Genomic DNA, 26,157 nt, shown 5'->3' with positions numbered 1-26,157 from the left:
GAGATATGCCCATTCAAAGTTTGCAATTTCAATCGGTTGCTATAGCGCCCCCCTTTGGCCAATTGGTGTAATATTGCTTCATTCGCATCCTCCCATGACCCTCTACCACTGTGCCAAATTTCACATGGATTGACCAAGTCAGTGAGGAGAAAAATGTGGAACAGACACACAGACAGAGTTTTCGTCATTATATAGTCAGATAAGACAGTGTGATAGTCTGGTGACCTGGCCAGGATGTACCCTGCCTCTTGCCCAGTGTCAGCTGGGATAGGCTTCAGCCCCCATGACCCCCAATATGATAAGAGTTTATGGAAAATGAATGAGTCTAAAAAATGTCAGGAAGTAGTCAAGAATGCCCGTCATAAATTCCTAGAGCCCAGGGGGACGTCTTAAAACAACAGAAAACCCCAAAATATACAATTTAAAAATCAAACAGAGAAAATCAGCAAATCAGTGAATGAGTTTGCTTTAAAAATGTCAATTAATCAATTAATGACTTAAATCCTTTGTTTCCCTTTGAAAGAGCAAACTACTTGTTTTACAGCCACCTTTCTTGATAGATTTTGTGTGGAGTATCACTTTAAGAAGTGCAGGAGAGCTCAGGTGGTAAAGACCAATCATACAAATTAGATTTAATTAAACCACTCTTTCTCCATTTTCGTCCGTCCTCATATAGATTACAATAATCACATCACGGCTGCAGCTGTTCTGTGTCAGTGCCAACGCTAACACCTGTAGCTAACGTTCTGTTTTTAGCATCTGTGTGAGAAAAGAGACACAGCTGTATGGAAGGCAGCTATTAGAGCCTATTAAAGAGCATTAAAAGGAGCAGCCAGTTTGTGGTCAGATTGATTGAATTCACTGAAGACCGCAGACTGGCTCCAGGGTCCAGGAGGCTGAGAGGACACCATGAAACAAATGGATGAGATGCTGTAAGGAAAATGCGTATTTGCTGTGTTATATTTATACAGATAACTGTTCATATACTTTGTCTTTGTCAGACTGAAGCCCTGATTTTGTGTCTGTCATTACCTTGAAGGTTTTGAAGAGTTTCATGCCAGCCGTGTGAAAGACGAATGAAAACACTGGGGTTCTTTCAAAATGATGATACAAAGAGAAAAATCATTTTCATTTAGCTCTGAAACTTGTCCTCTGCTGTGAAAAAGCTGCTGGTGTCATGTTGTTGAATCAGAAGACCTTCACACATGCAACCCACGAAAGCGTCCTCAGTGTTTACCTGACATCAGAGCAATGCCAAAACAACAAGAGCAGCAAAGCGCACGGCGTTTCTTTGGCAAGGTGAACAGCGCTATGATTAAATAGCACATGTATAACTTCGAAGGACTGAAATGAATCCCTGAGTAGTTTGTAAACGTGTCACGGCCAGGGGTAAATAAAGATCTGTCTCTTTTCCAGCAAAGTGTTGAATCAGCTCTTGTAAGCGGTGGCTCAGCAGCAGCCCTGTAACGGTGACTCGCAGCGTGCATCTGTCAGAGCGTCGCTGACAGTAACAGCGGTACTTGGCTCGCCTCCACAAAGAGAGGACGAGGCCTTCTTGTCTGTTTGCATAGAGCGCTGTCGTCTCTGCAGGTAGAAGCAGACAGGAAACATTTGACCTGAGTGTCCTGGTTAGCCATGCAGCAACCAGATGATGATACAAGGAGGCAGGAGCTATTTCGCACTTGCAGGTTTTCAGTCGTCTACTTGTCTGCCTTGTAAGACACTATATTCTGAGAATATGGTCCAGGAAATGCACTTTATGCAGAGTGATACATGTCCTGGTCTGGATGGAGGAAAATCTGTCTGATTAAAGGCAGTGTCAGTGTGAGTCAGAGTGCTCACCTGCTTGCAAATCAGGCTCTTTTTCAATCCTTACACAGATTCTCCAAGGAGAAAAGTGTACGATTCGTAGAGTCTTGTCCCCTTTGTATAGGTGCATTTCCATCCACCTCATCATTTTCAGTTTTAAAAAACTGAAAGTTTCCACGCTTGGAGAAGGGACTAAGTGCAATGGAAACAGATTCAGCAAATCAATTTTATTTTGCCATTTTTCCAAAAAAATAGGGTCAAAATCTGAGCTACAGTTGGGTGCAAATCCAGCTCACGATGGTTGGTCTTTATGGTAGGCTATTTGTGCTGCCCCTCCTCCACTGCAATTGGATGGCTGGATAAAAATGGCCAGTGACAAGTGCATCGTTTTACCCAAAGTTGAACATTTTTCACCTCTAATTTTTCAGCGCAAAATGCCAAACATGCCGTACTCAGTGCTGATTAGATGCTCAGCGCCTCGTCCGCTGCTGTCATTTGTAAATACGCAGCATTCCCACTGCAAAGAATTTAAAAATGATGCTGCTTTCAGTAAAAAAAAACGCCTTTCCTTTGGGCAAGCCAAGACGGAGCTGTCGCTGCAGCTGCACTTGTTGTCGTTCTTTCCTGCTGTTAGGTGTTCGTCCTCTTCTTCCTTTTGCATTTAATGGCAGACTAGAATTTGATATAATCTTTATTTATAAAACGCTTTTCAAAACAGAGTTACAAAGTGTTTTACATGTCAATAATTAAAACAGACGAGACGTGAAAACAACAACTTTAAAAAGAACTTAAGTGTTTAAAGAATGAGGAAATAGAAGCTCTCCGATAAAAGTATGTTTGAAGACAGGACTTAAAAGAGACCTGATTTCCTTGGGCATATTGTTCCATAGCCTCGGGGCCCTGACAGCAAACGCTCTGTCCCCTTTAGTTTTCAGCCGGGCCCTGTAGAACACTTGAAGGCGTATATGCTGCCCCGTCACGTCCAGCAGAAGTGCATCCCAGGTACCAAGGTACTGGAGATAAACGAGTACCCTTGGTTTTCAGAGTTTTGGCTTCGTCTTGGTACCGAAGTATCTGTTCTTATGACATAACAAATTGTTAGCTAAAAATCTAGCCCTTGTCTTACCTCCTCTTCTTGTCTACACTGTTTCGAAAGATCAGACAGAATTTATTAAAAATCAGCCGTTTAGATCTTAAACTCAACTGCCAGAAATAGCCCATTTCTTAGCTGCTGAAAAAACTTCGAAGGTGGTCTGGGCATCTGATCAGGATGCCTCCTGGGCACCTCCTGTTAGAGATGTTCTGGTAGGAGGCCCCGGGGCAGACCCAGAACACGCTGGAGGGATTACATATCTCATCTGGCCTGGGAACACCTTAGGGTCCCCCAGGAGGAGCTGGAAAGCGTTACTGGGGTGCTTTGCTTGGCCTGCTCCAGCGGCAACCCGGATAAGCGGATGAAAATAGATGGATGGAATAAGTTTTAGATTGGGTAGAGTAAAGACTCACCTATTTCAAACTCTTAGCGAATTCCGAAATGGAAAAATGATTTTACCTTGGCTAACATTGCTATGTTCCTCACCATATGACTGTGTTTGCTCCAATAACAATTATTCTAAATATTTTCCTCTTGGTCGTGCTACTTGTTCTAAGGGATTAATCCAAATATGGGCATTATTTGGATTGAAGCTGAACAGAAAGTTTCTTTTTAGGCAGATGATGTGTTTTTATATGCTTCAGATCCTGTTAAACCAATAGCACTGGTATTGGTAACCCTTTCACACTTGTGGCAAATATCTGGCCATAAATTGAGCATATAAAAAGACTTAACTTGTGTCTCTGTCGGCTGATTGTACCGTCCAAACTTTCCCATACTTTACCGTTTAATATCTCCTGCAGTGACATGTTTAAGTGTGTTTCCTGACCTGTGTGTCCTGTCCAGCCATGCAGAGAACAGATGACGACACAGCTGGAGGTGTTGGCAGACGCTACTTTGCACTTTGCATGTTTTCAGCCTTTTTATCCCTTTCACTTGTTTTCATCCTCATCTTCATTCCTCCCATCGCCCCTTCTCTCTGCTGCCTCTTTCCCCGTCTCATCACCTCTGCATGACAGTATCATCTATTACTCTCTCTGCTCACATTCACTCTCTTGCGCTTTTCTCTCAAGGACCCTGCTGAGTTTACAAATGGCCCCGAATCAATTAGGACCAGTTTTCAAAGAACCCCAGAGTTTATGTTTGTGAAACAACCAGATTTTCTGCATTAGAGAGATGAGCGATACCGCAGATGCTACTCTCATATTTCTAGCTGCTATTGTTCGTGGGTCGTTTTCATTGCTCTCAGTTCCCATAAGAATCTGACAGCCTAAAATTAAATCTGTGTCCTTAAATTATCATGCACTATAACAGAGCTCAGAGGGATTGACCAGGATTGAGTGAAGGTTTTCTGATCCTAATTTATGGGTGTGAGTTGTAAAGAAATGTTCTTGTTGAGTTTATTTATTGCAAGTTTTAACATTTGTGAAATTATCGCAGTTTCTACTGAGTTCGACATGTTACTGTACCTAACCATGTATTATATAAACGCTTCCGTAATCTCTCCCATAGCTCCCTCATCATCAAGCTGTGGACAATCTTTAACATGTTGCGACCTTTTCTGCTGCTTCATTCTCACTTAAGGACAATCTGTTTACAGCACGCACTGGCTCTTAACTGTATGGACTTTAAAAACAGCTAACACATTGGTTAACAGTTTTACATTGACGTTGTTTTTGTACACAAACCCACAGTGAAGCATTTACACCCCGCTGCGTTAATATGCAAGATACATATACATGTTATGTAGATTATTTCTCCAGGCTTTGGCCAAAGAAAGTGGTGTACAGAGTTCACAATTTGCACTGTTCCTTTGTAGGTACTTTGTTTAAAGTCATGTAATATACCCTTGTAAACTGTGACACCTTCCATCAACTTTGTTCTAGGCTTGGGCGGTATCTTTTCCTCCATAACTTCCTGGCATTTCACCGGAGTGTACGTTAACTTATATGATAGTATGTTGTGTGCAGTGCTGTGCTGCTAGGAAGTTAGCTATTTCAGTCTAGTAAATAAGCAAAATAAACTCGAAAAATGTCAACAAAGGAAATATTCTTGCAACTATTTGCCTTATTAAACAGAAAAAATACCATCGTACACCTTCTGAAAGTTTCCTTCACTGAAGTAAGACTAACGTTAGCTTCATTTTCTTCTTCAAACTCAACAAAACTAAACTCACTAAAACCATCTAAGTTAGTCTCGTCCCAGGTAGCCAAAATAACCTGGCCCAGAATCGGCCTGAAGTCGGCATGCCGAATGAAGTTAGTCAGGCTGTATCCGGCTGCCCGACTTGGCTGAGACTCAGCATGAATGATGCCCCAGAATCAGGCCAAATCAGCTGGCCTGGGTCTGGCTGTTGTCTAATTCAGTGGTTCCCAACTGGTCCAGCCACGGGGTCCAGATTTCTGCTTAGTCATTAGTCCAAGGTCCACATAGTTTAATATATTCAGCATTTGGCCATGTCGTTGAGCTAGTTTCCTGTCTCTGTTGAGCAGCTGCCCATTATGCGCTCACTCTACAGCAGGAAACGGCACTTCAAAATAAAAACTCTGCGCCAGAAATTCATTGTACTTCAAAATAAAGAGTGTTTTTTACAAACTTGACACATTCGTGAGTCACTTGTGGTCCATTCAGAATGGACCGTGACCCACCAGTTTCGAACCACTTGTCTATTTAGGTAGTCTGCTGTTCCAACAATCACCAGCGCTGGTTTGGTCGAAATAAACACGTAATTAACAGAGCAGGATGTGAAAATACACACTTTTCTAGCCCTGTAATGTCATCCCAGCCCGTTCTAACTCCCAACTTGTCAATACCACCGCTTTGTCAGTGATTCTGGCGTCAGAGCGCAACTCAGAGAGGCACCTTTCACGGTGCTATGATACCCACCAGGCACATCAGTTTTTGAGGCAGCAGGCAACAACCCAAATCATCAATTACCGCCACTTTGTAAGTGGACGTCGGCAGTGGACAGAGACACCCCTGTGACGTTGTGATACATCCCAGTTGATTGCAGTTTGTCCTTACAGGGAGGGCAGGAAGGGAGGTGGATAGGTCAAACAAACTGCGGACTTTTACCCAGGAGCCCGCTGCTCAGTTCTTATGTGAGTTTTGCGCCAAACCATCATGTTTTCTTCCTTTTTTTAAGATATTTTCTGGGGCTTTTTGCCTTTATTTGATAGGACAGCTATAGTATAAAGGGGGAGAAAGAAGGGGGATGGCATGCAGCAAAGGGCTATTGGCTGAAACTGAATCAAGGACACAGCCTCTGCGCATGGGACGCCTGCACTACCAGGCGAGCTAGTGGGTGCACCAATATTTTCTTCTAAACCTAACCCTGGTTTTTGGTGCCTAAACTTGAGGAAATCAACCTAAAAATTAAGTTTATTTTGAAAAAGACTGCATTGAAAAGACACAGTGAATGTAACGTGTAAATTGACTCACCATCCAAAACAGGCGCAGGAGGGTACCTAGCATGGCATATTTTGACTTGTATGTCCCCTGACAAAGCGGCGGTATTTGACGAGTTGCGATGAGAATGTGCCTGTTCCACCAGTAAAGACTGACCTCTAGTGGCGCGTGTTGTGCACTGCATATATCACCTCAATACAGCACCTCTGTATTAGTTTAATAGAGAGAGGAGTGTCTGTATTTTTTGCGATATTGAAAATTATATAGCCAGGATTTCTAAATGCCCTTGTACACCATGATACCGCCCAAACCTAGTTAGTTCTGTATGATTTCTTGATGTAGATAATGAGCTTATCTATGTTGTTTTCTCAGAATATAACTTGTAAGATAGTTTAACCACCTGAGATGCTGACAGAAAGGACTTTCTTTTATGTTGTCTTATTTATATGACTTCATTAAATTTCCACTGGCTTTTGTGCAGATAAAAAACACTTTGCATTATGTTCAGCTTGGGAAAGAAAGTCTATGTCAACAGCCCTGAAGGGAAGTCAGGAAATGACTTGCAAAACACGTTCACACCAACTCCTATTCTCAAGACGGTGTAACACTCAGCTGTTTTAGCTTATGGCAACCAGCAAGGCCACTGTCCTCCACTGGGACTGGAGTCCACATGATCCCAGAGTCATTTACATAAATATATAACTCTGACAGAGCAGAGGTATAACACAAGCTCACGAGGGGGTAAAATGACCATTTCCAGAGCAGCGTTCAAGGCAGTAACTTAGCAACAGCATCTTTATTTAGAGCCTTTAATGTCCTGGCGTGGGTCTAGCTGTGCCAGCTCCCATTGGGGAGCGCGGGTGTGATGAGAGCACAGTGGTCCTGATATCTGTAATTGGTGCCATGAATTAAAATGCAGGAAGTGAGCATGAAATAACAGAAAACATTTTCCCATCATCAGCCAGCTAAGATTAAATTATCTTTATTAAAACAGCTGAATATTCGGTTTAATTTTACCTAAATTTAATAACATAAGTTCACAAATCATTTAAATGCAGACACTTTGATTGGCTTAGCGGTACATGTATGACAGTAATTGCAGTTTATACGTCTGTGGGTAATTTAAAGGGACAGTTGTCGAAGAAATCGAGACAACATTTTTTTTCCTTTTACGTGTAGTGTCATTTATCAGTCTAGATTGTTTTGGTATGAGCTGCCAAGAGTTGGAGATGTCAGCCATTAAGATGTCTGCCTTGTCTCCGATATAATTGAAATAGATGGCACTTAATGTAGGAGCTATTTTCTTTCTACCAAATGACACCCACCTTTCAGTGAGAGCAAGCTGGCCAACTGCATCACCGCACAGAAGGAAGCGTGCATCTACTGCTAGCTCACCTAGCACCACTGAACTAGCTAACGTTACAGCTCAGCCAAGGAGGACGCCACTAATGTTTACATCTGGTGTACCTCTCCTCCATGAGTAGATGCACGCTTCTTTCTGCGCTATGATACAATTGTCAGGTGTCGTTAGGTTATTAAATAAAAATAGTTCCTGCATGAAACTGCTCACAACAAGGTCTGTGGATTATCTTGAGTAACCGGGTCATGATTTCTGCAAAGAGACATTTCTGTTGAGTTTTTGAAATGTATTTTTTTGGAGCTTTGAGCACCACAAGCTGAGTGCTGTCTAGTTCCATTATACTGGAGAGAAGGCAGACATCTTTAAGGCTGATATCTCCAACACTCTGCAACTCACACCAAAACAATCTAGACTGATAAGTAGCACTACAGGTAGGAGAAAAAATATGCATTTTTTATGTCTGGGTGAACTGTCCCTTTAACAGCTACATTTGAAGATTAATTTTATTTAAATTTAGCGACATAAGTTTACAGATAATTTAAATTTTGCCACTTTTATTGGCTAAACTGTGCGTGTGTAACAACAGGAACTGCAGTCTATATGTCTGAGGGTAATTTGAAGGGAGAGGGCATCCACATTCTCATCAAAGATGCAACTCCAGTGCAAATATTTGGAAGAAAATTAGTGAAATCAGCACCAATATCTTGCTGCAGAGCTTGGCTCCACTGTCTCTCACTCATCGCCGTCCTCTGCAGTCATCTCACGCTCCTATTCTACATAAATTTTCACAGATAGCCAAATCATTTCCTGCGGCCAGAGCTATATATGCCAGCCGAATACTATGAATCAATCAGCAGAAACAAGCAATCTGTCCTGAGGGCACCTTTCACGTTCACTCCATGCTTATTGGTATTCCTGTGATGACTGGTGCTTGGTTATATTTTTGTTGGGAAGAACACTGAGGTCATTTGTGGAGGGAAAGAAAGGGTCAAGCGGCGTGCCTTTTGCAGTCAAAAATGATAAATTCGGGATGAGAAATGCAAAGAAAGCAGCGAGGAGTTTTGCCAACATCCGCCTTGTTGAATTTGTACAAATTACGCACAGGAGGAGTTTATTTTTTTCCTCTTGAGCCGAAGCAGAGGGCAGCTCTGTGCTGGCGAAGGTTAAGACTTGTCCCTCAAGCTATCACACAACCATCTGTCATGTTCATTTAAGCTCTGGATCGTTTAACTCTGCACAGCGAGGAAACCCTCAAACCTTATCAGTATTAAACTGTAATAACATGTACATTCCCCCCGTGTCTTATAAATAAAAAAGGTGTACTTGTGATGTGTGTCTCGTCTGTGAAGTATTTTAAGTGCAGTTGAATCAATCTTTCTTAACGATGCTGACAGCACAGCTGCAATCAGTTTCGCTCTGTTGATCTTCATCTGACAAGCTGTTAAAACACAACTCAAAAGAAAATCTAAATTTAAACACCAACGCCAGCATTTGCACAATCTTTTTTTTATTTTTTTATTTCATACAAAGTTGCTCCCCAGTGCGGCAGTTTACTACATGAATCTTCAAATAACCTTGAGATTAAAAACAGTTATCTGCCTGCCGACAAGCCTCTGGTGGATTCATGTAAAGTCTATTCAAATGTGGCATTCAGGGCTCGGTAATGTGGGCACTTTTCTGCACAGCTGAAGTGGCTCTGCTGCCATCAGACAGAAGAGCACGGTGGATTGTAGTCTTCTGCAGAATTATCCAACAAATTGCTGCAAACATGAGGACTGCTTGACCCGAGATTTAATTTACAAAGCAGACACGTTAACATCTTCAAAAGAAAAACATATCTTGCCTAGATTAAGCGCAAGTTTTGACTTTAAGCTCTGGTTAGTCCTTATTCGGCTTCCTGTTTCTGTATTCCGATGGGGCCGATGGATGGAGGCCGGTTGGTAAATGGGTGCCACTGGCCCTGGATACTGGGGTTGTCTGTGTGGAAGGGCTTGCGGATGCGGATGATGTCCAGGCCAGACTGATTGGTCAGTTTGGTCAAAAGCTCTGAAATCTGCGGAGACGTTTTGCTTGTGACGATCTCTTCCCTCACGTTGCCGTTTACTGCAGAGAGGAAAGACAGGTGATAAGTCTGCGTGACTTCAAAAGGGACAGACACACACTTTAGCTACTGAAAAACCTGCCTCGTGTGAAATGTAAGTGTCAACAAGAACAAATGATTCTGACTGTTTAACTAAGTCATTTAAAACGCCCAGCGGCATTTCACTTCTACCTGAATAGAGGTCTCAGAAAAAACAATCTTATACTGCCCCCTACAGTACACAGGAGTAGTAACAAACAAAAATCACATTACTACTTCAACCTATCTCACCTGCCATCTGTCATTTGATTTCAAACCAGTAGCATTTTGATGTTTTATGTTTAAATAGAAATATTTGCCTCAGAAGTCTGCCAAAAAAAATGTCTAATATCAATAATAGTGAATTAATGAAAGGGTTTTGTCATCGTTTCTTGTTTTAGTGCTGGTTTTAATGTTTGTACCAGGATTATTTATTTACTTATTTCACCAGGAATATTCCCATTGAGATTCAAAATCTCTTCTGAAAGAGAGTCCTGGTGAAGACAGCAGCATGAAGACTCTCACATGAAAGCAATTGAAATAAAAATAATTAAAAAAATTAAAAAAAAATCCTAGAAAGGAGCTAATAATTACACAAATCAAGCTTTGTTTTACAGGCAAGCATACTCAACATATAGGGATATTTACTGGCTTCAAAGGGATCTAAGTAAGTATGTTTTTCCAGTTAAGATTGTGGCAGATCTTTAAAATATATTTCTCTGGAAATCAACATCTGCTACTAGTTTAACTCATATAACCGTCTCATAAATGAGTCACCCTGTAATTTAAACCAATTGACATACTTACAAACGTTCTTAAAAGTATTCAGAAAACTTAGGAGCTGCAAAATAAAGCATTATTTTATACATAAAAACATGTGCTAGTGTGCGCTATTAGTTAAATATCCCATTAAAACACAAAGACGTGAACACTTACAGTATTCTGCGACTATTTTGGGTATCCTGCACGACTGAGGAGACACATACACGACTGTTGAAGGGTTGTTTTTGGCATAATCCACCACGCCCTCTTCAATGAACTCCCTGAAAGTTGACAGAAAAGAAGGTGATGATGATGCGGTCACTCTGGTGATGATGGTGGTCAGTGTCTTTTGTATACACTGCCATTGTCCTATCTTGGTTATTAGTGGTAAGTAACCAGACAAAGAATATTTTAAGGTGACTTTTTTTTAACGCTGCAACTGGTGATTATTTTCATTACTGATCATAGTGGAATGTAACCAAAAACATTTATTCTAGCGCTACACTTAACCCTTTATGGTACCGTGTTGCCTCTGGGTAACATACCCATTTTTGGTGATTAACAACATACAATAATACTTCAAAAACAGCACTGTTTGTATTGTACTATGACTTTCTGTTGAGTCCCTGTGTTTGGACCTTCCTCACATCATTCAGCTCCATCAACTCTCTCCAAAAAGAGTCTGAAAACAGCTTTTTCTGTTACTTTACAATCTGCAAAAACTGGAATCACAATAATAAATGAGAAATGTTTGATTTCTAATTGTTTAGCGTACTAAGTATTCAATAATTAAGTAATAGAAAAGAGATGAAATGCAAATGTTTCCTTGAAGCAACACCATATGTTCATAGATTCCCACCATGACATGTTTTTGGTAGGTAGTATTTAGATTTATATACAATTCAAATGCATAACATTTATCATAATTTTCTTTGTATCTGTACAAATTAACAGAATAAATGCCATATTATTCTATGTGTCTTCAAAAGAGAGAAGATTATAATCAGCACTCTGGTCCCTGTTGATGTTAGTGAGGATAAATCAAAATTTATATGTGTGGAAGACTACATTTTTTCCATGTTTACAAGACCCATCACTTGAATATCTGAGGTCTATGTGGGAGATTGAGTTGGAGGTGGCTGTGATGGTGGAGCAGTGGGGACACGGCCTCAATCTGTGCCAGACGTGGCCTCATTCAATTTAAGGTGCTGCATCGCCATCATTTCTCAAAAGTCAAACTCTCTAAAATGCTCCCAGATGTTGATTGATCCACTTGTGACAGGTGCAGACGTCTTATTGGAGTTTGAACTTCAAAACACTATCAGATATTTCCAAAATGAAAATGTACCCACATCCTTTGCCAGCTATTTTTGGCAAAGCAGGAGAAGAAAATAAGAATCTTTCAGCATCTAAATTCAAAATATAATCAAATTTTGTCACTTTATTTGCACAGAAATTAACTCTTCTCCACTGGAAGAACCCTCATCCTTTAAGCTGGACTCAGTGGTTGAGGGAATTGATGCAGCAATCTCAAACTTGGGAAACTAAGACTGAAAATCTGGAATCCATTTATGGAATATATAAAAGCTAGACTCTAAACCCCACTTTATCAAAGCTCCATGGAAGTAAGTCACATTTCTTTATTGTTTTACATCTTCCTGTAGCCAGTCATAACAGGATAAGCCCTGATTGGGCCTTTATCTCGTGCAACTGCCTGTTGCTTTAGTCAAGTCAAGTTTATTTATATGGCACATTTCATACGACAAGCGTAAACTCAATGTGCTTAAAAAGGCAAAGCAGATAAAATCATACATGCCAAGAAGATACCATTTCATAGGCAATACATATATAAAACATATAAGATAAAAATAAACAAGAACATTTTGTACATATAAAATAGGACAATATATAAAACGTTAGAAGACGAAGCCTTTAATACAAACACTAGACCTGATTAAAAGCTTGTGAAAAAAGTTTTTAGTTTGCTTTTAAAAGAAGATTTTTGGTTCTGGTTAGCACTCTGGCTGCAGTGTTCCGAACAAGATGAAGTTTAGTGAGTGATTGCTTTGCTAGTGAAGCAAAAAGCGCGTTACAATAATCACGCCGACTGGAAACAAATGCATGAAGCAACTTTTCAGAATCTGAGCGTGTAAGGAAGGATCTAACTTTAGAAATATTTCTAAGATGATGAGATGAGATATTACAAATGTGTTTTTGAAAGTTTTTAAGATCAGCATCAATAATTACACCTAAATTTTTGACATGCTGGTAGGGGAGACACCAAAGTGCTAATTTGGTGTCTAAGAGCCTTTGGACCTGTTAATAAAATCTCTGTCTTGTCCTCGTTTAGCTGTAGAAAGTTTCTGGCCATCCATTTATTTATTTAACTTTTGTTTTTATTCAGTGGTCTTATCTATATTTTTCTCTTTTTATTACTGCTATTCTCCTGACTTTGATTTTATATTTGATCCTGCATGTTATTTCAAATATTTATTTTTATTATTTTTTAGTAGCAGCGCAGTAGTTTTGATCTTGTTTTTATCTTCTATTATTGTTTTAAATTATTATTGTATGACACAGTGTGCATTAGTTTCTCAGTCCTTTTTCTGATTTTACTTTTATTCTCTGTATTTTTCAAAATGTAAAGCACTTTGAATGACATTGATTTGTTTTGAAAGGTGCTATATAAATAAAATTTGATTGATTGATTGATTGATCCAATACCTGACATCAGTAACGCATTGGATGAGATTTAAAGTTTCTGTGTGTATGTAGGTATCTGTATATGTGTGTACCTGGGTGTATGTACACATGGATGTGTTTTTGATTTAGTTTTTCTTTTGCAATGTTGTGTAGCAGCCTATATGTTGTTATAAATAACAATAAAAATATGTGTTAATAAAAAAGGAAGTGTGGAGGACAATAAGCTGCTAGGAACCCAACAACAACACAACAAATAGTGGCAACACACAGTATATATCAGGAAGGTTACACACTAGGAAAGTGAAAGCAGGCATTTAAATGTAAAACAAATGATAAGAAACTCAAATATTATTCACTATCTTGTTTTGAAGAGGGTTAAATTCTTAATGTGAACTTTGCTGTCTGACAACATCTTGACATGCAACAAGACACATTTAGCTCATAATGCTAGTGTAGTTTTACTTCAGTAGGTCAGGGCTTTCACGTCACCTGTAATAAGGTATATTTATGCGAACAGTTTGTTTTACCTGACTCCCAGGGAGCTCTGTGCATTTTTAGAGAAGATGATGGAGACTCGTTTCAGCTGGCAGACGTAACGGCCGACACCGTTCTGAAGGACGCTTTTCAGGAAGCGACTCGGTGTCCCTCTGGATGTCATTGTCAACCATCAATTAACGGTTATATTTTAATTAAGACAGTGTTATAAACCGCTGGACACGACTAAATCAACGTTAGCTAGCAGCAACATTCACAGAGGACGAGTTGACGGGCAAAAATGTGCTGTGGTCCGTCGATGAAATGATCCGGCGGGAAACAACATACAACCGACCCGACCGCTAAAGAAAATATATATTTTAAAAGACTATTTCCTTCAGCCAATTAGAGTGCTGAGTGTAATTCAATTTTGTGACATAGATATATTAAATAAATGCGCATATTCTAAATATTTTAAAATGTAGCATGAACATATAAACGCAGCTCGGTACCTTTCGACGTATGTTTCACACGGACTTGTTTTGCAAACGCACCGCAAAGCCCGGGCTTAAAGGAGCATGGAGGAAAATGAGGACAGACCGCAGAGCCAGTAAGTTGTTTTATTGTGTGTTTGTTATTTGAATTAACTCATTATGTTTATAGTTAATGCTCTCGCGCACATTTTAGCTCATTTTAATGTCCTGTCAGTGTCCGTTTGATAAAGATAAATAACGGTTTTCTGCCTCACTGTCTGCCTGTCTGTCCTTACATAGCATAGGTCACCAAAGACATCTGCTGTGATGCTTCATGCTGTTTTCATGTGTGTTGCAGGTTGAATGTCCCAACCAGATAACTGATGTGGAGGAGCTTGCTGCTGAGGGGCACTGCCTGTGTCAGGCAGGTGGCAGCCCCAAAGTTTCTCCACCAGAGACACTTCCCACCCCTCTGTGGGACACATCTCACCCACAGACTCCTTCACAGGCCCCCCTGTGGTTTACAGCTTCTGGGCACAGACTACTTCCTGGCACACAGTGGGACCAGAGCTTATAAAAAGGGTGCAAAGTCTACTGTAGAGTTTCCTGTGAGCCCCATCACAGTCACAGACATCAAACAGTATCTGCGCTCCAAAGACATTCCCATCCATGATGGCTACAGCTGCCTCCACATCCCGAGCATCTTCGTCCAGCCGTCTGCCAGAGGGGACAGCTTCTCCCTGTTCATCGACAAAACCACCGGACAGTTTCTGTGCAAAGACACGCTGGTGGAAGGGAGCTGGGAGGATCTCCAGGACTGCCTGGAGGTGATGCAGAAGGACGAGCAGGACTTCCTCAGCCCGAATGTGCTGCTGGGATACCCGGAGACTGTGGAGGAGCAGGAGGAGAGGGAGAGGGAGCAGAGGGAGGTGCAGAGGATCTGGTCCAGCTCTGTGCCCTTCAGTGACCTCCCTGAGGACGAGGCTCAGATGGTTAAAACCATGTTCCAGGTATTGTTTAGTTTAGTTTAGTTTAGTCAGAATAATCAAAGGGACAACTGACACCATCACATCTGCATCACAATCATTGAGAAGCAAAGAAAGTAAATCCTTACATAACTTCACGTAATAAGCTCATAGTTATCCATTAAAGGAGGTATGTGAAGGAGATAAAGATGGAAGAGGCAAGCAAGCCCCCATTTACATAATTTAAACTAATATATTGTGTATATCTTTTCTTTTAATGTGTACATCATGACTCACTCTTAGTAAGGATAGGATACGATTAAACCTAAACTCTATTAAACTTAATATACTGTATAAAGAAAATCTATTCTGCAGAAGTCGAACAGCGTCAGACACAGTAGTCACAGCATAGTAAACGAACAGGGCAACACTAGTGATGACAATAAAAGGCGAGAAGCTGACAAAAAAATATTTACGATAAGTTGACAAGATATCAACAGAATAATGCAATAAAACTATGACGTATTGCTGTTTTGTTTCAGATCACAAAGGTCTCTAATGCAACACTCAAGAAGTTCGGCGTGAGGCTCTTCAAGCCCACCAAGAGTCTGGTTTTCCCCTGGTTTGGTGGACCCGACTCCTCCCTGAAGGGGGTGAAGCTTCTCTCCGCCCAAAGCACAGACAATGACAAAGTGACTTATAATGAAGCTACAGTGCCAAAGAGTAATTCTTACTACAACCTGTTTGGCCTCCCCCTGGTGGGCCACATGGACACAGCGGTGGTGCTCACCGGACATGAGCTGGACACTCTGGCAGTGAGCCAGGCCACAGGGCTCCCCAGTGTGGCTCTCCCACGTGGGGTCAGCTGCCTCCCACCGATCCTGCTGCCTTACCTGGAGCAGTTCAAGTGTGTGACGCTGTGGCTTGGAGGCGACATTCGCTCCTGGGAGGCGTCAAAGATCTTTTCACGTAAGCTGGGTCTGAGGCGCTGCTCGCTGGTGCGGCCCGGGGAGTACCGGCCGTGTCCTGTGGAGGCGCTGGCTCTGGGGAAGAACTTCAGCCAAATCATCAAATCGTCCATCCCAGCGGCCCATAAGTCCATAGTGTCCTTCAAGCAGCTCAGAGAGGACGTGTACGGGGAGCTGGTGAACACAGACCAGGTGGCTGGAGTCAAGTGGACGAGGTTTCCGGAGCTCAACAGGATCCTGAAAGGACACCGCAAAGGGGAGCTGACTGTTTTCACAGGTACATGGCAACACTTGGAGAATAAACACCCAACTCTGCAGTTCCCGTCAGCTCTACAGAGCATTTTAGCGTCTTTGAGCTCATTGTTTTGGTTTTCCGGCCCATAAACCTCACAGCAGGTGGCAGTTTACAACATAAAAGCTCTGATAAACACGACCTGCACGTTACCAAACACCAGAGAGACGAGGTTGGAGACTAGCTGGTGAAAAATTCTAACAATTTGGTGGCAAAAAAAATGTTTTTTCAGCTTGTTTTAATGCCAAAACATGAATTACAAGCAGCCTAAATAATTAAATTTTTGATGATGATGCTACTGTTTTTTTACTGTTTATAAATGGATTACAAATGTGAAAGAATAAGACATAAAAATACACCCACACCACAGATCAATGTTTTTATTTCCCCAAAGAAAGAATATATTCAGGGCTGTGTGTTACATATTCTGGACCTGTCAAGTTTGAATATGAGGTGTAAACAAACATGTTATTATCTCTTATCCACTCTACACAGTCTACAGTTTAATAGTTAGTCTTAATATGTATGTCTCTTTGTTCAGGTCCTACTGGCAGTGGGAAGACCACCTTTATCAGCGAGCTTGCTCTGGATCTTTGCACGCAGGGCGTCAACACGTTATGGGGCAGCTTTGAGATCAACAACGTGCGTCTGGCGAAGATCATGCTGACGCAGTTTGCCATGCAGAGGCTGGAGGAAAACCTGGAGCAGTACGACTTCTGGGCAGACAAGTTTGAAGAGCTGCCGCTTTACTTCATGACGTTCCACGGGCAGCAGAACATCAAGTAAGCCTGTTTTAGTGGATACGTGCGTCTTTCTTTTTAATCCCAGGCAGCGTAATGTAACTGCTAATTATCAGTGAGCGTCAGATAAGAACAGAACATTAGGTAATTACCTCAACAGTTGATGTAAGAATATAAGTTTCAGCTTAGTTTATTTACTATATAAAAGCAGTATTTCTATATGAATCATTTTGGTCTGACCCTTTTCTTTCAACCCCCTCTACAGGACGGTGCTGGACACTATGCAACATGCTGTCTACCTGTATGACATCAACCACGTCATCATCGACAACCTGCAGTTCATGATGGGGCAGGAAAACCTCTCCGTAGACAAGTGAGTCTACCCTGTACAAGTTTCTGTTTCATTAGGCGTGATATTTTTCAATGAGAAATATGGAACTAAATTATGTTTTATGTGATCCAGGTTTGCGGTTCAGGACCACATCGTCGGGGTGTTCAGGAAGTTTGCCACCAACAGCAGCTGCCACGTCACTCTGATCATTCACCCGCGGAAGGAAGAGGATGACCGAGAGCTGCAAACTGCGTCCATCTTTGGTTCAGCGAAGGTAAGACGGAAAAACGTCTCACTTTTTTTTTTTTAAACTAAACTGTGCAGCAAATTAGGGACTTTATAGTGGACGTATATAATATAAATAGATCTATACAGTATAGTTAACCTGAAAGGGAAACGGGAGGAACAGTGACAGATTCCATTTTATAACTAATTTTATAATAATAGATTTTAATGGAATCAGTCATGTAAGTTTATTTATTTGTTTTATATCATTATTATTATTTATTTATAGAAACAATTTCATTTTAAATTTTGTGCACTTTTTTTTTTTTTAGAAAATTAAATAAAATAAATATATAGTATATAGTACTTTCTTTTCTTTTGAGAGGATGAGAGGATTAAATAAAATAAAATTAATGAACAATAATGAGCAAAAATAAGCAAAAAAAAGTTGTATACTTTAAAGGCATAGCACAAAAAGAAAATTAGATTCTTTCAGGAATTTTTACAATAGATATTTTTTAAAGAATTTTTAAAATATATATCTATATTTTTTTCCTTATTTACACAATGACAGAGGAAGAGATCAACCATTGCACATAACCTGACTAATCTTGGACAATCAAAATCTACAGCCATTTTAACACATTATCTCCTTTTATTTCTGTTTGTTTTTAATCTTTTTAACCTTCCCTATATTAATTTACTCATATATGTCATGCTGCTTTTGTAGCTGGAAACAACCTGAAACACACTGAGTTGACGCTATCATTAAAATGTGTCCTGACTCTCTTCACAAAACTGCAATTATTCAACATACCTTAGAAGCGTCTTGACCTTTAACCCCCTTTAGGCCAGCCAAGAAGCCGACAACGTCCTCATCCTGCAGGAGAAGAAGCTGGTGACGTGTCCCGGCCGCAGGTCCCTGCAGGTGACCAAGAACCGCTTCGACGGGGACGTGGGCATCTTCCCTCTGGATTTCCTCAAGTCTTCGCTCACTTTCGCAACTCCCATCAAGGGCAAGCACAGGCTGAGGAAGGTCGCACCCAAGCCTGAGAATGAGGAGGTCGCGGAGAACGAGGTGGTGGCGAAGAAGGAGGAGGTTAAAAAAGAGAAAGCGGCCAAAACGACAAAGACGCCACGGACTGTTAAGAATCCCACAACTGGAAATGACAGTTAAAGGGGGGTAGAGACAGAGGGTGTTGGTAACACAAGTTTCAACTAAGCTGAACAGGAAGTATGTTGGAGTAATCCTTATTATATAATTGCTCTGATTGTAGTTCACAGTGAAATGTATAGTTATAATCCAGATGGATCTTTCAATCAGTATGTGACATCATGAAGATGTCTTGGTAAGCTTTTCTATGTAGGTACTACTGTACTTTAAAGGGACAGTTCACCCTGAAATCAAAAATACATATTCTTCCTCTCACCTGTAGTGCTGTTTATCTGTCTAGATTGTTTTAGTGTGAGCTGCAGAGTGTTGGAGATATCAGCCGTACAGATGTCTGCCTTCTCTCAAATATAATGGAACCAGATGGGACTCGGCTTGTGGTGCTCAAAGCGCCAAAATATACATTTGAAAGACTCAACGGCAATGTCTGTTTCCAGAAATCATGACCTGGTTACTCAAGATAATCCACAGACCTAATCTAGACTGATAAATAGCACAACAGGTAAGAGGAAAATATGTATTTTATGAAATTCTGCTAAACTGGTTCCTCAATTTCACACACACAAAACAATACTGTGACACTGCGACCTGATGTAGTTTAAGTATTTCAAGCTATATCACTATGACACTGTCTGCTTGCAACGAAGCACTTGCACATAACCAAAGTGTGCTCTCTACTGACTTTTTGTACGAACATGATTTATGAATGAGCTTTGTTTTTAAAAAAATTAAATGCTTGTGATGCAGCTGTTTGCCTGTGTTTTTGTGTTTGGTCAACAGGGGGCAGTGTGTGCTTTGTAGATAACAGAAGCTCATAAGAGTAGGAATAACCCTGCACAGTTAATATCACTGACCTTATTTACAAGTGGCTGCAGACGTGTGTTTTATTAAGCTTTGTCTTTGGGCTTCAGTCGGGACTATTTTTAACAATTCGCCCCAGATGTGAGTGTTATTTAGAGAGATATCAAAGCTTGACTGCACCATCATGCATGTAGGGAGAAAATGTTCAGTTATTCCCTTGCGTGATTGCCTTTCATATAAACCTTTAAGTTAGACTGAGGACTGAAGCGAGATCTTTGGCCTCCTTCTGCCCTCCTGCAGCCTTTTAACACTGATAATGAGGTGGTGTCATAGGTCTTCAAGCACTGACTCATCTCCAGTGTCACATTACACAATCCATTATTTAGACTGAGTGCCTTTTAATAAATGCAAATGTGTTTCAAAACATCTTCACATGAATAAATCATGGGTGAAGTCAATGGCTCTGCCTGGCCTGCAGTGGTGTGGGGTTACACGTAGAATCAGCAGCTTCCAGAGGTGAAGAACTCTGCATTGTGCTGTGCCGTGAGCTGCTGCAGGACGTATCCATGGTCCAAGTGTTGTATTTCATCGCAGTCACTGCAAAGCCACATAAAATTTCAGATTTATGATAGAAAGGCGACGGTTCAGTGCGGGATATGAAAAGTGCCAGTGTGTTTGATTTCAGAGCCTTTGATGATTTTCAACCCTGGCATCCACGCTGTAGATTTTGTCTCACCCTGGGAGTCGCGCTCATTAAAAAATTAAGGATCTTTGCACTTTGGAAATCTCATTAAAGCACTCATGTCGCACCAGAAACAAGCCCATGGTAAGAGGCAGGAAACAGCAACCACAGTTGCTCTTGCACTTCCATCACTGCCATTTCAATTCATATCAGAGAACTAAATACTTCTAAATCTTTCACTAATCATTTACAACAATGGATGATTAAAACATACATACATAAGCACTAAACTTCTGATACTGCTACTAATGTCCTGCTAGAGTTGCTATGTTGTTTTATATGGAAATATGTCACTTCTGCCTGTTGTGCTTTTAAAAAATTGTATGTCCTTTTATATTGCATTAATTTTACCTCACGTTTAATCACTGAATCACACAGGAGCAACAGATGGAAAAAATGCCTTTTGTATTTTTTAATTTGCACCGTCCCTTCTTAAATAAACTAAACTAAACTAAACATATTTACATAAAATTCCTGAACGCAGCATAAAAGGTGAGAACATTACTGGTCACAAACATATAACTTGCACTTGTCTATCCTGGGAACTTTGGCAAGACACTGAATGCACCACCACCTGCCACCTTAAGCTTTTCATTATTGTTTTAAGTTGTATGCTAACACCATTTAGAATCTTGGCAAACAAAAAATATGAAAACTGATGCAGCTGAACCAGAGATATGGTCTGTTTTTATTCCACATGTTTTTCTTCCTTGTCAAAACACGGTGCCTACATTACCCACAATGCAAGTCAACCGCTGACAGTTCCACCTGCTCCACCTGAGATCTGGGTGTGTTATGCTGGCAGGGGCTAATGTAGCGCTGAGGAGTGGGTTACAGAGGTCTGGTGAGCTCACTTCATTTCCAAACTTAGTCTTTAACCGACGCTCACTCAAGTGACATCACTCGAGGCAAAGTTATCAGACAGTGGCAGCCATGTTGTTAAATCGGTAAATATTTGTTCTAATGTCTAACTTGTGTTATGATTCAGTGATTCAGTGCCACTTCACTTGAGTTGTACCTTGAATTATATTATGCGATAAATAAATCGATTTATTGGGGGCTGGAGCCTATCCCAGCTGACACTGGGTGAGAGGCAGTTATCACAGGGCTGACACATAGAGACAGACAACCATTCACACTCACACCTACGGACAAGTTAGAGTCACCAGTTAACCTGCATGTCTTTGGACTGTGGGAGGACGCTGGAGTACCTGGAGGAAACCCACGCTGACATGGGGAGTAAAACCGGGTTTAGACCAGGAACCCTTAAGAATTGGTGGAGTTTCCCTTTACTCGTACTCCTACTCGTCGTCCTCCGCTTCTCCGGGTCCGGGTCGCGGGGGCAGCAGCCTCAGCAAAGAAGCCCAGACAGTCCTCTCCCCAGCCGCTTCCGTCAGCTCTTCCGAGGGAACCCCAAGGCGTTCCCAGGCCAGCCGGGTGATGTAATCCCTCCAGCGTGTCCTTGGGCGGCCTAGAGGTCTCCTCCCGGTTGGACATGCCCGAAACACCTTCCAAGGGAGGCATCCGGAAGGCATCCTTACCAGATGCCCGAGCCACCTCAACTGGCTCCTCTCGATGTGGAGAAACAGCGGCTCTACTCCGAGTCCCTCCTGGTTGTCCGAGCTCCTCACCCTATCTCTAAGGCTGAGCCCAGCCACCCTGCGGAGGAAACTCATTTCGGCCGCTTGTACTCGCGATCTCGTTCTTTCGGTCACTACCCAGAGCTCGTGACCATAGGTGAGGGTTGGAACGTAGATCGGCCGGTAAATCGAGAGCTTTGCTTTCTGGCTAAGCTCCCTCTTCACCACAACGGACCGGTTAAGCGCCTGCATCACTGCTGACGCCGCCCCAATCCGCCTGTCAATCTCCCACTCCATCCTACCCTCACTCGTGAACAAGATCCGGAGATACTTAAACTCCTCCATCTGAGGCAGGACCTCCCCGCCGACCTGGAGTGGGCAATCCACCCCTTTAGTATTCTTTCATCATTGTTTTTTGAGTTCACAGAAATTTGGGGCCTCTCTGTCTGCCGCTGAGATTTCTGCTGGCTCCGTCTCTGACAGCCCGGTCCAGGGAACCTGCTGGCACCAGACTCACTTTACACCCGGTATGTGGACCCCTGAGTTCCTCAAATAGCTGAAGATATTGTTGTAAGCTGTTGGAATAATTCCTCTATGTTTGATGAACGTAAATCGCTGCAGATGAGATAGCAGGAGGGAGACAGCTCCCAGTCAGATGTGGTGATCAGCAGGTTTATGTTCCATCATTTCTTCTTCTCTGAACCTTCCTTTTCTGCTTAATGTTTCCCTGTGAATGATTTACTGCTGCGTAAGTACACATTGCTCTCAGTAATGACTCCAGGCTGTGCGCTGGATGGGTCTGGGTGTCCTCTTGACTGTGTGGGTGTGGGATACGGCTACTGAGGACTCTGAATGGGGCTCTTTGTGTTTTGAGGCATTACTACGCCCAGATGATGATGGCTCTGTTGCCTGCCAGCTCCTCCACAGAGGGGAAAACACACAAAAATTGGGACGAATGAGTCTGACACGAATGCATGCAGATGCACATGCAGCCACAGTTGCACAGAACTTTGCCAAATACTTAAACTCGGTAGCTGTCAGTCAGACTTTGTAGCATTACTGAAATTCACCCGAGCATGTTTCGAAGATAACAGCTCAAGTTTTGTGTTTCTTTTCCCAGAGTAAACAGTTGGTGAAAATATATAACATGGTTAAATACTGACATCGAGGCGTACGTCAGATTATTGTCTTTGTTTTGAGCGGCATCTGCTGATCAAAGCTTGCATGCCTATTCAAATAGCTGCCATCTGGAGAGGGGAGGAGATGAAACAACTTGAGCTACACAGCTCTTAATCATGAAGGAAACAAATTGTGCAGAGACCAAAAGAATTCCACTTCATCAAAACGCATCAAGATATGAGCGGATGTGAATCCAATGAGGCTAAGAAAAGATGTTTCAGCTGCGGATAAACCCTTTCACTTGTGAAGCATTTGACCTAAAATCCACTGAAAACCTCATCATCACATTGGAGTATTAGAAATACATCTTCTTCCTAAACTGATTCCACAAACAAGGCCTCAGCAGTCAGCGTAAAATGAACTCAGCTGCTCCCAGCGCTGCTGATGATGGGACGCATGGATACCTGACATGCATGCATAGCTCTCTGCTCCATTAGCTGCCCTTCATTAAGCCAACTATTTGACCAAGTCTGGAGGTAATTTCAGGACCTTCAATCAGAGCTAATCTGCCAGGGGCTTTGGCTCTGCAACGGGACTTAACTCAACGTCCAAGACAGGATCATATTCATGGTATTTTCAGCTGATCTTGGTTATGATAGTCTGCTTCCTCTTGGACATGGTGACAAGACAGCATTATATTGATTAGAGCAAGGGCAGCTCAGGAAACATGAGAAGCATTTGACTGCATTGGATGAAAGTAAAGAAAAGCATCTTTATTGTTCTGTGAAAGAATGGTTTGACATTTTCAGTTTCTTGCTGAGAATTAGAGGAGAAAATTGATACCACTGTCATGTCTGTACAGTAAATATGAAGCTATAGCTCAGCTTAGCTTGAAGACTGGGAGCAGGGGCAGCCAGCACCTCCCAAGGTCATCACTTAACACATTATTTCTTGTTTGTTGGATTTGTACAAAAACCAAAGTGTAAAAACACAAGCTGTGGTTTTACAAGTGTTTATGTATGAGGGTGTTTCTAGGCTGGACGCAGTGACTTCCTGGAACCAGGAGAGGAAACTATAAAAGAAGGAAAGGGTCATTACGTCTGTGAGACAGCATTCAAATTTGGCATTGGTGCCAGACTTTGGTGCCACTTCTACTGAAGTTAATGGGCGAGCATGGCAGGTCCCACTATTACCCACTACTCACAGAAAAATGTGCACATTTAATTTTCCTTTTAGTGGTCCTCAAACAGACCATGGCTCTGTTCAGCAGATGGATACAGTTCAATGCAAGCTCTTGTTGGTCCAAGATAGCGACAATATCCTCCAGAGACCCTGTGTCCTCATATGAGGACATCGCATTTTGGGTTTACTTGACCCTTATACTTCATTCTACTTAGACTTGTTGTCCTTGTTCATGGACACTCTTTTGTGCCATCTAATGGTAGTAAGAGCACAATACACTAATTAGGGATGGGCAAAGCAGTTCTTTAGATGTTACTGAATCACTAGAATCAGTTCATTAAAAAGATTTGTTCAAAAGATTCGTTCACTGAATCGTTAAGTGCCTGCACTGGTGAGTCTCATTACTGGCCAGCCTAATGTTTTAAGTTTGTTTATCTGGAAACTAAGTCTGTTAATGAGGAGGTGTGTGGCCTCCTCCTGGCTACGGTCCCTATGAAAGTGTATCGCTGAGAAGAAATGATTTGAATCACTCAGGGATCGGGGTTACGTCGTTCACTGAGTGATTCGTTCACCGAGTGATTCGTCATGCGGTAGGCAGTCCCTCCCTGCACCGTGGCTGCCTTGCGACTCGCAAGTGATTCATCGTTCACACGGACCGAATCGACAGTTCCACTCCCGGCCTGCACACTCACTGCTGAGCTCAACTGAACTGAGAAATGAACGAATCAGTTCCGGAAGTGATTCAGTTCAGTACGTTCACTCAACAGATTCATCCTTTTGAACGATTCGTTCGCAAACGACACAGCATTAACACTTGTCCATGTAAAAACAAGATGGCATCTCTGCAAAGTCAGTCTGCAGCCAGTCCTGACACGAAGTGGACAAGGTCCAAAACCTGATCGAATTTTATGGTTGAAACTTGTTTATTTATGATTAGTAATAGTCATAGATAAACAAGTAATGTTTATAGTTTGATGTGGCAACAAATTTGACCAGTTTTAGCAACAGTAACAAGCTGTTGCTGTTAATTAGAAAGTACTTGTTTGAGGACATTGGGACTTAATTATTGTTGAAAATGTTGAGTTCTTTTATTTATACGTATCGGGTCCTACTGATCCAAATGGCTAGGACTAATTAAAAATGCACACTAAACAAAAACACTGCAATTAAACCAGATCAGTACCGCATGTCGAAGTATCCTTGGGCAAGACACTGAACCCTACATTGCTTCCGATGGCTGTTCCATCGCTGTGTGAGTGCATGTGAATGGTTATTGAGTGGCAGGTGGCACCATGTATGGCAGCCTCGGCCATCAGTGTGTGACTGTGTGTGTGAATGGGTGAATGTGACATGTAGTGTAAAAGCACTTTGAGTGGTCGGAGGACTAGAAAAGCGCTATACAAATGCTCTAGTTTCATATTTAACAGAGAAATATTAAAATAGTAGTACCAATCTTTGGATCTAGCTCTCAGCAATGAAGAAGATATACATATTTTGTAAAATGTCAAACTAGTCTTTCAAAGCATGTTTATGCTCTGACATTTTAGGGATGTACAGTAAGTGTGGGAAAAAATGTCTGCTTTCTATCTTTGATGCAACAACAGATTCTTTATGGAGAATTTCTGCTTTTACTAAACAGAACAATACAGCACAGTGAAGAGAGACAGGGAATATTTAAATGACATAAACCAACATCCTCTTTTTTGCACACAGAGAACCATGTGTATCTTTGATTATGTGATAAAAACACTTCAGCTAAATAGTTGTCTAAGTTTGGTTAAGAGCTCTGGAGTAAGTGGGACCTGAGTTGAGATTTTGTCATGGACAAGACGTCCACGGA

General features: G+C 41.6%; 2 protein-coding genes across 2 annotated transcripts; one reads left to right on the top strand and one right to left on the bottom strand.

The window, feature by feature from the left end:
• Positions 1-9,160: 9,160 nt before the first annotated feature.
• mrpl43 (mitochondrial ribosomal protein L43) lies at positions 9,161-14,063 on the bottom strand. Its single transcript, XM_050059827.1, has 3 exons — positions 13,782-14,063; positions 10,726-10,832; positions 9,161-9,773 (listed from the first exon to the last, which is right to left on the bottom strand). Exons 1-3 carry the CDS (start codon positions 13,910-13,912, stop codon positions 9,556-9,558), a joined length of 456 nt encoding a protein of 151 aa, XP_049915784.1. The 5' UTR covers positions 13,913-14,063; the 3' UTR covers positions 9,161-9,555.
• A 209-nt stretch (positions 14,064-14,272) lies between these two features.
• Positions 14,273-19,641, top strand: twnk (twinkle mtDNA helicase). Its single transcript, XM_050059814.1, has 7 exons — positions 14,273-14,338; positions 14,560-15,211; positions 15,709-16,411; positions 16,968-17,208; positions 17,432-17,539; positions 17,630-17,771; positions 18,573-19,641. Exons 2-7 carry the CDS (start codon positions 14,585-14,587, stop codon positions 18,897-18,899), a joined length of 2,148 nt encoding a protein of 715 aa, XP_049915771.1. The 5' UTR covers positions 14,273-14,338; positions 14,560-14,584; the 3' UTR covers positions 18,900-19,641.
• The last annotated feature ends 6,516 nt before the right edge of the window (positions 19,642-26,157 follow it).

This window comes from Epinephelus moara, chromosome 13, assembly GCF_006386435.1.
Source record: "Epinephelus moara isolate mb chromosome 13, YSFRI_EMoa_1.0, whole genome shotgun sequence".
NCBI classification, from domain to species: domain Eukaryota; kingdom Metazoa; phylum Chordata; class Actinopteri; order Perciformes; family Serranidae; genus Epinephelus; species Epinephelus moara.
Note: the sequence above shows the minus strand (reverse complement) of the source record. Positions and strands in the feature narration are given on the sequence as shown.